Consider the following 16,743-nt stretch of genomic DNA (forward strand, 5'->3'; position numbering starts at 1 on the left):
AAAATCCCTTTCAAGTCTTGCAACACAGTTTCTATTGATTGGTTTCTAGGTACATTTTAGCAATCAGTCTCAAGTTAATTTTTGATCTTTAGTTGCAAGCATTCAGCACAATTAAAAATAGGAAGCTGTGACTGGGCATTGTCAGTGTAAGGATGAAGTATTTGATTTCTGCTTTGCATTACTTTGCCAATTTCACTATTTACTGGAGGGAATACAAGCAGAATATTTACAAATTGTATTTATTTCAGAAGATGCAACAAATAGCTGATCTGGTAAAATCATATGAGTGCAGCAAGCAGGGGAAGTTGGGAGGGTTGCTGTATAGAGAGGTGAAGACAAAATTCATGTATTTATACCACGTTTGACCTATCAGAAATTAATTTTTATTTCAAGTTATCTGACTTAGAAATCAGGACAAATTGGCATGTTTTCCAGTATTGTGATCTTTATCTGAAAACAAATTGTTTTGCATATTGTGTTATTGAGCTCAGAGGTTCTCAAAACCATCCCGAAACAAATGTTGAGATGGTTCTAACCAGGTTTTCAATATGATTTCTAATAGTTTCATAGAAATAACATTTTTCCAATGGTCCTTGATGAGCTTGCAGAACTCGTTAGCATTTATCTATTTGCTTCTGGAATTTTCTGGTTTTCCCTTTGGCAAGTAGAGTATTTTATAGCATAAATCTTGCAGTGTAATTACAGCGCTGTTCAGAAACACCTAGAAGTGACTCCTTCCTGCTCGTTTTGTTTCCTTGCATCCAGAGCAGGACAGATAAAAGCTATCAGAAGCATTTCCTGAGATAAACTCATTGCTGATGGAATTTAACACTCTGTATCGCCCTCACGATTAAAGGCAGCAACCCAGAGGTGGAGGTGACTTTTTTTTCAGAGCAGTGCAGAGTTCACTGCCTGTGTTCCCTCAGCCTGTGGTTCCATGGCTGTTTTAGTCCATCTGAGCTCTGACTCTTGCTGAAAGGAGTATTTGTTCCTCTGCTGTCCGTGGCAGCTGTGTGGTGAGGGGGATCGTGGGCTTAATACAAGTGGAAACTAACCCAGGAAAAGTAAATGTTTAATTTTCAAACAGAGGAGGTCCCGATCCATCCTGGGGCACAACTGGGTAAACAATGCTGTCAGCAGGGCAGGAGGTGTGGAAATGTGTCCCTGGAGGTAGAAATGCTCAGGTATTGGCAGACAGGTTTCTCGTGGTTTGAGGTGCTCAGACAGTGAAGACCTTGGAGATTTCTGCTTTAGGAATTCCCCAGGACAGGACCTGACTGGATTGGCAGATGGTCCAAAGCTGGAGTTTCTAGTGTTTGCTTCCTGCAGTGCCATTTGTGCAGCTGTTTAATAATGTGTGTCTTTTTCACATCAGGGTAAAAGATATGGTTAAATTGGGGAATGGATCAGGAAAAAACGTTCATAACGGTTTATCTTGTGTGTTTATGTAGCATAGATGAAGACTCAGCTAATGCTGTGTGGTTTTGCAGCAGTTCCTTTCAGCAGCACACTGAAGTGACTGCAGAGGATTTAATTCATTTGGACACACAGAGAGCAGCTCCAGCAGAATAGTGTCCTTGTAATCCATTATTCTAAGGAGTCTGTTGTGGTGAGCTCAAACACAGGAATCAATTTCATGGAAAATATCACTATTTTATATGTATTTTGAAAATACCTTAGAGAACCTAAAGCCAGTGTTAGCAGTGACAACTGGAACTTTCAGTGTTGGGTATTTATTGTGTACCTGATCTGGCAAAGTGCAGATGCAAGTAAATTCTGGAAGATCTGTGTGAAAAGATGGTAGGGAGGGTTGAGGAGGGCTGTAATGAGTGCTGCAGCATCACTGTAAAGTACATTTTCCTGGCTGTAAGAGTGAGACCCCAAGGGAATGCAGAACAATGCAGCCCTTTGCCCCCGTGAGCCCCATTTGCTTTGGTCTCTTTTGCCCACTGACTTAGGTAGATTTTCTTGGGGAAGAGGAAGGAGGAGAGATGAAGAACTCAAGGAATATTTGTTGCCCCTTTATAACTGATGATGAACCTCCACTGTAATGTCCCAGTGTTGGTCCTGTTCTGACAGGACAGTCTCTGGAGGGGCTCTGACAGTGTCTTAGGGTAGTAGACAGAGCAATCTTATAAGAGATCAGTTTTTATAGGAGTGAATCTCTGGGCATTTCGTGGATGCAGATTTGTCTTTGTTCTTTGTTTAATGCAGGTAAGCATTCCTACATTGCTGCTGCAAGGGGAGGTAGAAAATGTGATTATCTGTAGTCAAGTATGGTTATTAGCTTTCATTTCCTAATGCACTGCTAAGAATGGTTAAGAGCTGGATTGAAAAACAGTATTTCCTCTCCTTTTCCATCCAAATAACGTGTAGTGCCTTCTCACTGCTGTAGCAGTAATCTTGGTGGTGCCTTTTCTTTAGGAGTAGCCCACCGAAGCCAGAGCAGCGAAGGAGTGAGTTCCCTCAGCAGTTCTCCATCAAACAGCCTTGAAACCCAATCTCAGTCCCTCTCTCGGTCTCAGAGCATGGACATTGATAGTGTCTCCTGTGAGAAAAGGTAAAAATGCAGCTTGTGACAGCTGGCAGATGTGGCACAGTGCTGGTGTTGAAGCCTCTTACAGGACAAGGCTCTGCCCTCTCTCCCTCCCAGCTGTGTTAATGCAGTGGGGTTAATACCTGAGAATCTCTGTGTTCAGACCACTGTAATGCTTTTCTTAGCCGGGTTTTAATGGGGGTTCCTGGCCTACAGTGGTAGAAGACAAAACATTATCTTAGACATTAAGAGATGAGCATGTCTGGTGGGGATAATTCAGCTACTCTATTGAAAAGAAAAAGGTTGTGGGATGTGATAGCTGTGTAATTTGTATTGCCTACTGCAGAAATTCAGAACTCAAATGTAATATGAGAAACAGTTATCAACCACTGATTTTAATTGCTGTTTCTCTGCTGTGTCTGTTGAAGGGTACACTCTTTCAGCCAGCATCTTACAGAGGACTGTCTGCAACTTTCTGCAAGTTCACGGTCTTTTTCCCTTGTGTCCCCCTGCAGCATGTCCCAGGTAGATGTGGACTCAGGAATTGAGAACATGGAGGTGGATGAGAACGATCGCAGGGAGAAAAGGAGCCTCACAGACAAGGTGGGCCTTGGGGCAGGCAGGAGCTCCCTCAGCTCCTCAGACTGAGCCTGTGCTTTGGAGAGGATGCAGCTGGTCCTGGAACTGACCTCAGCTGTCATCTGCAGACAATTCCTTCACTGCATCTTCTCACTAAAATTTGTGTGAAAGGAAAAAAAATGTCAAAACTCCCAATACCAGAGCTGCATTTTGATATCTCAGATTGGTTTACAAAAGATAGTTGAAAACTGAAGGAAATAATTTGTTCTATATCTTACAAAAAAGTGAACTATTAATGCCCACATCAATTTTTTAATACACAGTAGGCCTGAAGAAACATCTTTTAAGCAGCTTTGAAAGATTGTTGCACGTTATTTATCTCATATACATTGACTAATAGAAGTGCAAATGAGGTGTTGATTGTTTTGTCCCCTCCAGGAACCACTGTCGGGGTCAGAAGTGTCAGAGGAACAAGCTCTACAGCTGGTCTGTAAGATCTTCAGAGTCTCCTGGAAGGACCGAGACAGAGATGTTATTTTCCTGAATTCACTCTCTGCCCAGTTCAAGCAGAACCCAAAGGAAGGTGGGTACCTGAGCAGGACACACTTTGGCAGGGTTCTTTCTCTTCAGTGGCATGTTCCCCACTCTTTATTTTTACCTTTTTATCCCTTTGCTGCAATACCAGAGCCACCTGCTTGTGGTCTCTGCTCCATTTCCACCTCTGCTGTCAGCAGATGGAGCAGGAAATGGAATCTTGGAGCAGGAATGTGGGACTGATGCCCTCATAGCTCCTGTTTTTATCAATTGCTCTCCTCGTGTTGATTGTGTTTTTTGTCCTCAAAATAATGTGTGGGTCCACAACACATTTCTGCTTCAGGTTATTTTTTCAGAAACATTTTAGTGAATTAAAGGATTGTCTTGCATCATAGTCGACATCTAGCAGTTAATTTGATAAGCCAGAAATTCCTGATTATTTCATGTTACAGACTGTATATTCTACGTTAGCTGTAAGATACGACCAAAACAATTATTTTATATGGAGGTATGTGCTTGGTTTTTTTTCCTTTCTTTGGCACAGTTTGCCCAGCTCAACAGCAGGGTGAAAAACAGAGTGCAACACACAAGACAACTTTCATAACTAACTGCAGGAGCATTGGGTCATCTGTGATCTTCTGTGCTTTCCATCAAGGCTGTGTTTTTTGTTTAGCTGTAATTCCAGAACTATAGGTTAATATAGCCAGTGATAATGACAGATGTGTCAGTGGGTTGTTTTTGCCAAAACCAGCGCTCAATTCACAGAAATCTGCTTCTGTCCTTTTTTTCTCTGCTAACGTTTACACCTGACTCGTGTGTAGATGAAAACAGAGGTGAGGATATTGATTCTCTTCTTCTTAACAGTGTTTTCAGATTTTAAGGACTTGATTGGGCAGATTCTGATGGAAGTGCTGATGATGTCCACCCAGGCGAGGGACGAGAACCCCTTTGCCAGCCTGACAGCCACCTCCCAGCCCATTGCTGCAGCCGCCCGCTCCCCTGACAGAAGCCTCATCCTAAACATGGGCTCCAACCCTGGAAGCAGCCCCATGTTCTGTAACGTGGGCTCCTTTGGTTCCAGCTCGTTATCCAGGTGACTTCTGATTGTAACTGAATGCTGATTTCACTTGAGTACTCGTTGGTAGACTAGAAGAGAGAAAAGGGCACACAAGTGTCCCAAGAACAATAAATAGAATGGATTTTTAAAGTCTTTCACTCTTTTTCATGTGAGTGTCTTCCATTTCACCATTTTTGATACTCTGCCATGGAAATACATGCCATGGAATGTATTTGATAGATTCAAGCCATGTAACTGTTTTCTGCTGAGAAATCTCTCTTAACTTGCATAATGAAAACCATGATTTTTAAGTGTGTAGATTATGACGTAGTTTTATTCAACAACAGTAGAAAAGATAATGTGTGTGAACTGCAAAAATATTGCTGAAGAATCATCAGAAGGGCAAGAACTTCTCTTGCTCATTTTATCTCTTTCACCCTTTTTCTGCACATCCTAAATTGTCGCTCTTTTTTTTTTTTTTTCTTTTTTTGTTTTCTTTTTCCCCTGTAACTGGTTTAGTCTCTATGGGACTAGTCCAGCTCCTCCTACCAATTTCACAAGCTATGTACCAATGACTGGTTCATCTCTTACCCCACCAGCCAGTTCAGTGCCTCCCATTTCTGGCAGCCCCTGGTGCTCCCAGCCGTGCTCTCCTCGCTACCGCCCCTACACCGTGACCCATCCCTCGGCGGCGCCTCGCTGCCCGAGCCTCCCCCTGCCAGCCCCTGCTGCTGGCCCTGCGGCCGCTGCTGCTGGCCCTGCGGCCCTGCCAGCCGTGGCTACTGGCCCTGCAGCCCTGCCAGCCCTGCCAGCCCTGCCAGCCCTGCCAGCCCAGCGCTGGCCCACGGCTCTGCCTCTGCTCGGCGCTGCGCCCGGCGCCCGGCGCGGGCGGCCCTCCTTCCAGAGCAGCATCCCTCCTAGGTACTGCACCCCAGCAGGGTGGGCTTGCTGTGTGCTCTGGAGCCGCTCACCCGTGTGCTCAGCTCACCCTACTCACCCCGAGTTGGTTCCTGCGTTTGGGTTTGCGCTAATAGCTTGACTCGCTAACCAGGTGTCTCTGACCTCTGTGTGCGTTTGGGGTGTGATGTGATTACTTTAGAGATAGCAGTATGGTTTTAATGTCTTCCTCTTCGGAGGTCCGTTCCAGTTAAACTATAAGCTTTCTGTTCAGTTGTTGCTGCTGGGTGGTAGACCACATGAAACTCCTGCTCATAATCAGTTTTCTCAGTAGGGCCGTAGTTAATTTGTTAAATGCCATTACTTGCTGGACTGGGTTGGATTTGATTCCCTGGTGCACAGATTTAAATTACAGATCAGCATATTTCAGAATGCCAGGCTCAGTACTATTGCTTTTCTTCTCTTGGCTGTTCCTGGAATCCCTTATTCCTGCAGGAGGGAGAAACAAAGACACAAGGTTTTGAGACCACAGCTTTAAAGTAATTAGTTTAGAATTGTAATCTTTATTATTCAGTCATGTCTGAACATTCCACTTCAGCCATAATTTTTATTTAGTCTCAAAAATTCTTTTTCAATTTTTGGATTGTAGAGGTGTGATGTATATTGAGATACCTGAGTAAGTTGTAGTAGTGTAACAGAGCATGTTGGTATGGTCCTGTTTTTACTAACACCAAGTTACCCATTGTCTGCATGTTTAGAGAAGATTATTTTTGACAGACCTAAAAAGAAAAGCTACCATTTACTTTTTCTTCTGGTTTAAAAAATCTGATGGCCTTTTCCATTTTTGTTGTGGTAGTTTATACGACAACCCTTTCTCCCTCCTCCTCCTTGGTGTTTCTGATGTGTCTGAGGACAGTAGTGATGAAGAAAATGAAGACGATGATTTTTCTTGTGTCCAGTTTGGGTCCAGGTATTGCAGAAAGAGAATGTAACCTGCATGTTTGGTTGTTTAGGAACTAACAGCCTGTGTAGTGTCAAGTGATCTTCAGAGTGATTTGGGGAACAACTGAAGCCAAGGAGGTGACTTGGCTGGCTCCTTAAGTTGCTGTGTAAATTGTGTAATGAGTGCAGTTAGTCAGCTCTTTGCAGGTGTGACTAAGGGAAATGTTCTAGGCCTAATGGACGTGGTTCTGAGATGATGTTTGAGTGGAGCTTCTCTGGGGCTGTGTGAGTAGAAGGAACAGTATTTGCCCCTGGCTGTAATTAGAAATCCCTGGTGTATCATGTGCGTGTTTTCCTATGGAAAACTGGGAATTGAGGACAAGGGTGCACATGCACCTTCCAAGCACCATCTCCTCTTTTCTAATCCAGTCTGATTGCAGGAGAGTGAACTTGATAACACAGCTGTACGAGGGCCTGGTGCATGTGGAATTTGGGATTATTTTCCCCGCTGTTTTGTTTGGTTTTTATCCTGTCGGTGGCTCAATCCAAATGTTGGATTGAGTTGCCAGGCTTTGGGCAGGGTTTCTGCTGTGCTTCTGGGGTTGTGTTTATTGTGTCCTGGCGTTTTGCAGGCAGCAGTAAGCTGTTGGAATATAAACACAGTGGCTGTGCAGCTCTGCAGCAGCTGGCATGCTGAAAACACCAAGGCATTCAGGGTGTGTGAAGGATGTATGAGCTTTGTGTTGGGATACTGCAGCTACTGCTGCAGTGAACAGCTTCAGCAGAATGACTCTAGAACTGGTCGGTTTTCATATAAATCTGTGTTCTTAAAAGAGTATTTTTTAAGCTGGCTGTGAGAAGGCAAGAGGTTTTAAAAAGAGACCATTTAAAAAAACCCCATGTGCATGATTTTGTGGTTACTGAGCACTGTTCAATAGAGCTGTGTTTTACATGGATTAGTTTTAATTGAATAACTGAAAACATCTCTCTGCAAACAGAGATTGCTGCTATTAGAATGTTGTGTTTCTTAAGCATCTGGTAGCTCAGCATGTGAACAGTAATAACCTTTCCTGGATTTACTGGTTGGACTGTTAAGTTTGCACAATAGATTTGTAAGGCTCAGTTATAGAAATGTAAATTATTTTAGTTTAAAGAAAGTCCAGTTCCAGTTTGTAGTTTTAAATATGTTTTTTAAAAGCTGCATTTAAGGCAACCAGTAGTCTTATTTTCCAGTTTAAGATCTGAGGCTTATAAATTGGTCTTCATTCAAATCTATCCTGACTGTACACAGACTTTTCTTTGAGAATTGCAGCAGACCATCCAAGTAATTGCTGGTTTTTAGATTTCATTTACATAAAGTGAATATATAATGGTTTTAGTCTCTTTTGCTAAATGAGGATGTTGCTTTTAATTAGCTTTGTCAAGCTGTGATGTAGAGAGGAATTTTGTTGAGATAACAAATCTGAGATTCAGAGTCGTGGGTCTGTTCTCACTTTTGTGTTCAATTTCTCTCATCTCGAGGAGGATTTTGGTTTTGTGGGTTTAGTTTTTGTGTTTACAGTATCAGTGTTTTCTTTTCCCCACTGAGGCTGTGCTGCTTAATGAAATGATGTGTTTTACTGAACTGAAATGAATGGAGTTGAAATGAAATGATCTCGAATGAGGGAGTGTCAAAAGCAGCAGTAGCTTGGATATATTGCCTCTGTTTTATTGATTCTTCTTCCTTAGAGCACCAAAAGTGTGTAGCTCTGTGTCAGCCCAGGCCCCTTCTCAGCAGTGGGAGGCTCCTGCCTCCTGTGCTTTGGTGGTGTTAACAGAATTTTGACATTTCTGCCCTTCTGAGCAGTGGCGTGGAAGGGTTCTGGTGTCCTGAGTGTCAGGTACCACCCCAAGGCTGTTGGTTTTCTTTGCTGCACTGTGAGACCAGGATTTAGTGATTCCCATCAGATTTATGCACCTTGTGGCTGTCTTCCTTATTTGATAAGGCACTTACAGCTCTGGACTTGCAGGGCTGGACAAGCTCTGGAGAGCTCTCCATGGATGACAGAAAGGCCCTGAATTTTCCCAGAAAGGCCCTGAATTTTCCCAGAAAGGCCCTGAATTTTCCCAGAAAGGCCCTGAATTTTCCCAGAAAGGCCCTGAATTTTCCCAGAAAGGCCCTGAATTTTCCCAGAAAGGCCCTGAATTTTCCCAGAAAGGCCCTGAATTTTCCCAGAAAGGCCCTGAATTTTCCCAGAAAGGCCCTGAATTTTCCCAGAAAGGCCCTGAATTTTCCCAGAAAGGCCCTGATCACTGAGCCGTGTGTGTGATGGGGTGGAGTGTGCCCAGCAGTGACAGGAGTGCTCATGAATGGTTTGTGCACAGGGGAAGAACTCCACTGAATGCTTTGTTTCTGCTTTCTGTGTGTTTTAAAGCGTGGGAGGCTCTGGCAGCTCGAGTGTTTCCGATTCCTGCAGTGACCACTTCACCATTGAGAACTGTAAGGAGACAGAGATGCTGAACTACCTCATCGAGTGTTTTGACAGGGTTGGAATAGAGGAGAGAAAAGCACCAAAGGTATGGTTCAGATGAGGGAGGTGGTGTCAGTGCTGTCACAAACACTCCTCTGACTCAGCAGTGGGGAAAGTTGGTGGGAATGATACTTCTTCTTAATGGCTTTGGTGTAGATGTAGATTTATTGAATGTATTGGGGCCCTTGTCTTGTTAATTCATCCAATTTGAGTGATGCATGTATTTTATTTCTCTTAAATAAGCACTCTTAGAAAAATCATCCTTCCTCTTTTGGTCTACTGCATTTTATCCAAGTTTATTCCATGTAAAACATTTTTTTGAGAGCAGCTCCCTGTCAGTGTTCTGTACTCTACTCCAAGCTTTTGCTTCTGGGGGAAAAAACAACCAACCAACACTATTTATATATAATCAGGAAGGTTTTAACTGGAGCAGTTCTAATCTTAGTGTGCATATTACATTTATACTGCACAAATAAATTTATCGTCCTTCCTGTGCGTCCTGTATTTAATTTCTGATTTGTATTAAAATAAAGTTATTTTTATCAGATGTGTAGCCAGCCAACAGTGAGCCAGTTACTGAGCAACATCCGATCCCAGTGCATTTCCCACGCTGCTTTGGTGCTACAGGGATCCTTAACACAACCAAGGTAAAGCCACCTGATGTAGATCTGAGTTGGACTGCCCCAGGATTAGATAAAAACCATTAAGATCAGTTGTTGGAGCAAGGGAATTCTGTGCCAGAGGAATACTTTGTTCCTTTACAAGTGATGAGTTAATGGGGAGCAGTGTGAGTGCCTTCTAACTGTGTCTGGGTAAAATCAGTTTAAATGGGGAGCAGGGACTGAGGAGAGAAGAGGCACTCCTTTCAAAATGCTAGGAAGCAGTTAAAAGTGATGGTAAAAGTAGTGACTGCATTAATTCAGAAAAGACTGATGTCATGTTCTTCTTTAACCTGAAAAAACACATGTAAAAAAATGTTCCTTCACCAGCTGAGTTTTACAAAGGGAGTTTCTTGTTATTAGGGGGGTAGAAGGAGGAACCAATTCCTACAGAGAAGCTGTTGTTTCCTTCCAGCCTCCTTAGCTTAAGTGTGATGTTGGCATCTGTTTGAGAATGACCTTTCCCCAAGAACCTTGAGCTGACAGGATGAGTTCCCTGTGGGAGGAATAGGTGTATCCAGCCATTGATAACCTGCTTGCAGACACATCCTTGCCTGTGGCTGCTCTGACGTTTTTGCAGATATTACTGCGGATAATCAGTAGATTTTAATTTTCTTTTTCTGATACAAATGAAGGTCGTTGCAGCAGCAGTCTTTGCTGGTACCATATATGCTGTGTAGGAATCTCCCATTTGGCTTCATTCAAGAGTTGGTGAGAACAACTTACCAGGATGAAGAGGTGTTCAAACAGGTAAGGCACAGGTAAAAAGTGGCTGTAGCACACGGTTTTGTAATTTGCAATATCCGGGAGAGGAGATTTCCAGATGTTTAGTCAGTGTCTGGTAGTCCTCTACTATTTCCTCTAGGACTAGCAGCCTGTTAAAGCAATTGGAGTTTGGTTTTGTTCTTTTTTTTAACTCACAGCATTTTGTGAAAAAAGCTGACTTTCAGTATTTGCTGGCTCTAAGTATCAAAAGTGCATTTGCTGCAACACTAACCTAGGAGTGGACTACTTGAATGTGCAGGCGTATATTGCAAGATTGATCTTGGTTTCCTCCTTTTGTACAAAAATCCTAAAAATATACATGTTAAGACAGCAATCTTCTGTAATCCTCCTGAGATTTATAGTGTTTTCCATCTTGCAATCTTTACCCTTCTTTGCATCTTCAGTGATTTATCTCTAAGGTGCTAAGAGCACTTGACAAATCCTGGTCCAGTGATTCTTCATCCTACAGAGGGAATGTCTGAGGAACATGGGATGGTCTGTTCTGTGTGTCAGAGTAGCTCACTGAGATGATAAATAATTAAGACAAAAGCTAGCAAACTTCCAGCCTGCATAGTGTAAAGCAGATCAGTGAGGCTGTAATTGTCTCTAATTAGCACTCCACAGGATGGTGTGATTTGGCTGTAAAGGGGCCTTTGAAAGGGCTTTTGACCCTTCCAGTTTTGCAAAGAATTGCATTAGATATTTTTATGTGTAGTGCAAGGAACTGTTAATAACTCATGTTTCTGTCTGGAGTCCTTTTAGTAGAGGTTCATGTAGTGGGAAGTACATTTAAGACTGACAAAAAGCAATTGTAAAAGTGTTAGAGGTCCTGCCCTGGAGAAGAGAAGCGTTGCTGGAGCTGAACATGTGGCCACCTGTGTAATGCTTTTCTGGAATATGATTTAATAACATTTTTTGTCTCTTCACAGGAGCAACACAATATACTTTAAAATTCAGTGGGACTCCTGTTGTTGTTGCAAAATTACACTGGGTTTATTTTGTGAGGGTGTAGTTGTGAGAACTGTGCCATTGGGACTTACTAAATGGGTATAATTACTTTTGATTAATAAGTTCCTGTTAAGTCACTTCCTCTTTCCTAACAACCCTTGAACTGCTGCTTATTATCTTTACCAGCTTACACATCATGCAAAATCAGAGCCCAGACAAATAAATGATCCCCATTTGGGCAAGAGGCCTTTGGACACCTGTGCAGAGCTTTGTTTGTGTCTACACACACACAGAACTTCCTTGCAGAACTCAGTGGAGCAGCAGCCCATTGCTCAGAGTGGAGCAAACAACTTGGGGTTTAGCTTAGGATGCTCTCTAAAGCCTTCAGGCTTAACTGATACAAATTTAAAAAAAAACCAAAAAGTTTTTGTTTGGTGTAAGTTGCACTGTTTGAAGAATGAACAGGCATTTCATGCTTTGTATGGCAATAGAGTCATTTGATTGCTTCCTGTTCTTGAGTAAAGTAATTTACTTGTGTTTTTACAGATCTTTATTCCCATCTTACAAGGCCTGGCTGTGGCTTCCAAAGAGTGCTCCCTCGATAGTGACAATTTTAAATATCCCCTTATGGTAAGGACTGTCCATTCCTAGAAGCAGTTCCTTTATGTTCACTGATAATGTGCAGATTCTGAGCAAGATAGCACTTCAACATTTTGGGGATTCTTTTTGGTTAGTGGATTGTTATTGAACTTCTGTAGGAAGATTAAGATGTGTAAAGAACATTAAAAATTCAGTAGAGTGTGAGGCCAGTAATGTCTTGAGCTTGATGAAAACTGCTTGTATAGTGGACTGCTCAAATGCTTGTGTGTATTGCTTTATATGAAATTAATCAAATGTCTCGATGTCATCATGCATAACTGTAATACTGTGGATGGTTATAAAATCCCAATAAACTCTCAATTTAGATTCTGGGGAATAACACCCAATATCCATACCACTGTATGATTAGACTCAACTTTTGTATGTGAGGAAACTCAAATAGGTTGCATTAAACCCCAAATTATTTGAATTGGAGTCTTATCTACTGAGAAAAATATCTTTATATTCCCTGGCTGAAAAGCTGAGGGGGTTATTTTTAGTCTTTTTAAAATTCATACTTGAGTCCTAAGTCTGCTTCCCTCCTGCTGCTTTTATTGACAAAACAAACCAGCTTTCTGCAAAGTGTGTTTGGCCACAAAGAGCAAGTTTGATTCTTGGTAAATTGAGCATTGTCCACTTAACACCTTCGGATCCTTTAAGGATCTTCAGTGTATGATGCCAAAAAAGGCTGCTGCATCTCAGGTTCATTTTGTACTTAAGGAAATCAGCTGGCCTGGGGTGCTGCAGATCAATCTAAGTAATTGTGGTACTTGGTAAAAAACATCCATTTTTCTGGTTTTGTGTTCTCCTGCTCTTTTGTTATCCTCCCAGTCTGTGAACTGCTACAAATTTGGCTGCTGGCTGCAAAGAAGAACTGCATGAAAATGTGTCTGTGTTTTCCTTCTCTCTGGTTGGCACGGTGTGCAGCAGAAGGATGGAGTAGTAGTTACTCACTGTAGTAGAAGTGGAGACTGGGAACATGTAACACAGGACACGTGGGACAGCCAGCAGTGTCTTTGTGTTTGCAGAATCCTCTGTCACAACTGCTTGCTTCTTTCTGCACTGCAGTTAAAGTGAGCTGGAGATCTTGGATAGGATTCTTTGTTCCTGGGTTCTGTGTTCATCTGACGTTTTTCCACTCTGATTCAGAAGACAAAGGCCTTGGTGTATGGGTTAAACAATTGCTCTTTTTTATTATTGTTACTGGTTTTAATGGGGCACGTCAGGAGTCCAGCACAGGCATTGTCATATTCTGAGCAAACAACAATTTGCACAGCTAATTCTTGAAATAAGTGCAATAATTTGTTATTCTGTGACACATGTTGGTGTTTTTGAGACTTTACTTGGAGCAGATGTAAAAGCTCAAATGGCAGCAGGCTGTGCTTTAGTTCTCTTTGGACATCTTCACTGTGATTGTGAAGTTTTTTCCTCTGATCAAGGGAGAAAGGTTCTGTTTCAGCAGTTTGTCACAGTAAGCTTATTTTTGCATACAGGTTACTTAAGAATTACTCCAAAAAGTAATTTTTACTGGGATTTCTTTATAGGCACTATGTGAACTCTGTGAAATCAAGTTTGGGAAAACACACCCCATGTGCAGTTTGGTGAGTGTCTCCAGTTGGAGTTTTTCAAGTGAGAAGAACCATGTCAGTTAGTTTGGTGGTGTTGTACAGTCCCTGCTGATAATGTTCTCCAGAACTCTAAGCAAGAGCTACTGGAGCCTCTCATGCAAAACAGTAGTTTGAATGAAGCTGGTGGAGGGAATCCTTTATTTACCCTGAGAATTGATTCTAACTGGGACAAACACGAGTTGCTTGTGTTGCTGGAATACTGAGGAAATGTTTCCATTCTGCCATGACTGGCTCTTGGAGGGTGACAAGGCAGGATGGCTGACATGGCAGCTTTGAAGAACTTGCTGTTTCTCCTATTTTTAGGTCGTCTCTTTGCCCTTGTGGTTGCCCAAATCTTTAAGCACAGGTGCAGGAAGAGAACTGCAAAGACTTTCCTACCTTGGAGCCTTCTTCAGTCTCTCTGTCTTTGCTGAGGATGATGTAAGTCACACAGAAGGATGTTGGCAATAACATGGTGGGGTTCTTTTGTTGTGAGGGGGTTTTTTGCTTCCCCAGAACATTTCAATACATTTGCCAATATTCATCTTACTTTCAGAACAAAGTAGTTGAAAAGTACTTCTCAGGGCCTGCCATTACTCTTGAGAACACCCGGGTTGTTAGCCAGTCTCTGCAACATTACCTGGAATTAGCAAGGGTAAGTACTCTCAGTCCTTAAAAAAGGAGCATAGTATGTGGGCTTTTTGGTCTTGACATAGATGAAGAATATAATCTAAAAAAATTAGCTTCTGTCTTAAACCACAAATCTTTCAGGATATGGATGAAATGAATTGGGGAAAAAAATTAGAGCTCTACAAATATTTCTGTAAGGCTGTAAGCCAATTCAGGAAATATCAGATCAGTTAGTCATGAGTTACAGGTCATGGTAAAGGATGAGTAAATCATACTGTGTTAGTAGTGTGTTGCACTACTCTTGTATTTGCATCTTTGGTTTAGCTAATGTCATGATACCATATGAAGGTGGTGATAAGTCTATACGAGCAGTTTTACTGAGTTGTGTGGGGTCTGTAGAACATAAACCCACAGGACTGTGGTGCTGAGAGGGGTGTGTTTGCTGTTGCAGCAAGAGCTGTTCAAGATCCTGCACAGCATCCTGCTGAACGGGGACACGCGGGAGGCAGCTCTGGGCTACATGGCAGCTGTGGTCAATGCCAACATGAAGAAGGCTCAGATGCAGGTAAATAAAGGGAAATGCTCCTCCTGTGATTCATCCACCCACAAATAGCACTACCTGGCTCATGCAGTGGTGGTCTGGAGTGGAGGACAGAAGAATTTTGAGTGCCTGCTACCACAGGCAAGGAGCCCTGTCGTTGTTTCGGTGCATTTTCCATTTCTGGATTTAATCTGTTTTACCTATTTTAACAGTTTATTTCCTCTCTTAGAACTGAGATGTCACTTCTATAACAGGGCTTCTGTCTTACATGTTCAAAGCTCTGTACTTGCCCTGCCGCATTTCTGAGGGCATCATTCCAGTTGCTGTGTTTAACACTCTGCCTTCCCAGCTGGGAAAGTGCTGGGCTCTCTGTGGTGTGTGTAAAAGGAGCAGTGCTGATCTGCAGTGGCCTGGCTCCACTGAAACCACAGGGATGGGATTTTGGCACTTCTCAGCTCGTGTCCTCAGCCCTTTGCTTTCTCACCCCACAGACAGACGATCGCCTGGTGTCTACAGATGGCTTCATGCTCAACTTCCTCTGGGTGCTGCAGCAGCTGAGCACGAAGATAAAGCTGGAAACGGTTGATCCCATGTACATATTCCATCCCAGGTGTCGGATCGAGCTGCCCACAGATGAGACTAGAGTGAAGGCAACAATGGAGGAGGTTGCAGCCTGGACTGCTGAACTTTGTTAGTACTCTCACTGAGATATGTTAAACGTTACTGTGCCTTCTGATGTGGAGGCACACGGAAGTATTTGAGTCCAGAGGAGAATTCCCTTTTCCTAAATCCCTTTTCCTGATGCTACCTGCTTTTCCTTGTTTTGTAGGAAGTTGGATTTGCGGTCTCACCCCAGCTAAGGCAGTTCATTTTTTGACTTCTTCGCCTGTGCTGTGTTTTGTTTCTCAGACAGGGACCAGTCTCTGTTTTCTGAGCCCAAGTTCCCGACGGAGTGTTTCTTCCTGACGCTGCACGCCCACCACCTGTCCATCCTGCCCAGCTGCCGCCGCTACATCCGCAGGCTGCGTGCCATCAGGGAGCTCAACAGGTCTGCAGCCTCCTGGGGGCTGCTGTCCCCTCTGCGGGGCAGGAAAGGAGAGAGGGAAGGGCAGAGCAGTTTCCCCCAGACTCTCGCTGGGTGCAGACCGCCTCGGCTTCTGGCACTCTGCTGCTTTTGGCCCTTGGGGGTTTTGGGTGTGTGGAGGGGCCCAGGGATTGAAATAACACTGAGATGGAGGCAGCTCAAGTTGGTGAGAAGATCGTTCAATTTAAAAGATAACTCTCTTCAGAACATTCTAGGATTGATGACACTGCCTAGCAGTGTTCATCATACCCTGTGGTGTGGGCATCAGTGCCTCAGAGCTGCAGGAGTGTGTCAGCTTCTGGGTCTGATAGTCAGGTCACTGTGCAGGTCACTTCACATTTCAGAAACAAGACACTGGGAGTTGTGCCTGAGCTGTTTTGAACGTCCCAGAGGATATTTACCTTTTTCCCCTCAGCTTCTGAGACAGGAGAATTTGTCATACTCTTGGGACAGGGGAAGAAGCCTCCACCAGTGAACTCCTGGTATTGCTCTCCACGTGTAATTCAGCATATGGTTTGCTATTTTAAAAATGATAAATACATTATGGTGTTAACACGAAGATACTCCTGTTTTCTGTTTCTCTTGGCATAAACTCAAATAGACTTTTACAGTTGCTAAACCTTAAAGAATACTCTGTTAAAATTAGAACAGATTTTTGTATCGTCAGTATTTTCCATTGTTTATAAGTGCACCCACTGCATTTTGGTTAATGTTCCTTGGCAGTAATGCCATGAGTTCATTACAGGATTTTTGGACTGCATTTGAAATGATTTCATTTTTAAAGCATATGCAGGCCAAGAACCTGGGAAGCAGCA

The 16,743-nt window shown here is 43.0% G+C and overlaps 1 protein-coding gene across 1 annotated transcript in view; it reads left to right on the plus strand.

The window, feature by feature from the left end:
* Positions 1 to 16,743, plus strand: part of UBE4B (ubiquitination factor E4B) — a 34,404-nt gene that overhangs the window by 6,322 nt on the left and 11,339 nt on the right. The window contains exons 3-17 of the mRNA XM_066334583.1: positions 2,425 to 2,560; positions 3,052 to 3,139; positions 3,554 to 3,698; positions 4,514 to 4,742; positions 5,226 to 5,627; positions 8,960 to 9,101; positions 9,602 to 9,702; positions 10,350 to 10,464; positions 11,974 to 12,057; positions 13,611 to 13,667; positions 13,998 to 14,114; positions 14,230 to 14,328; positions 14,755 to 14,868; positions 15,336 to 15,534; positions 15,754 to 15,892. Coding sequence (XP_066190680.1) covers positions 2,425 to 2,560; positions 3,052 to 3,139; positions 3,554 to 3,698; positions 4,514 to 4,742; positions 5,226 to 5,627; positions 8,960 to 9,101; positions 9,602 to 9,702; positions 10,350 to 10,464; positions 11,974 to 12,057; positions 13,611 to 13,667; positions 13,998 to 14,114; positions 14,230 to 14,328; positions 14,755 to 14,868; positions 15,336 to 15,534; positions 15,754 to 15,892 — 2,167 coding nt within the window. The remainder of the gene's footprint in view (positions 1 to 2,424; positions 2,561 to 3,051; positions 3,140 to 3,553; positions 3,699 to 4,513; positions 4,743 to 5,225; positions 5,628 to 8,959; positions 9,102 to 9,601; positions 9,703 to 10,349; positions 10,465 to 11,973; positions 12,058 to 13,610; positions 13,668 to 13,997; positions 14,115 to 14,229; positions 14,329 to 14,754; positions 14,869 to 15,335; positions 15,535 to 15,753; positions 15,893 to 16,743) is intronic.

This window comes from Sylvia atricapilla, chromosome 22, assembly GCF_009819655.1.
Source record: "Sylvia atricapilla isolate bSylAtr1 chromosome 22, bSylAtr1.pri, whole genome shotgun sequence".
NCBI lineage: Eukaryota > Metazoa > Chordata > Aves > Passeriformes > Sylviidae > Sylvia > Sylvia atricapilla.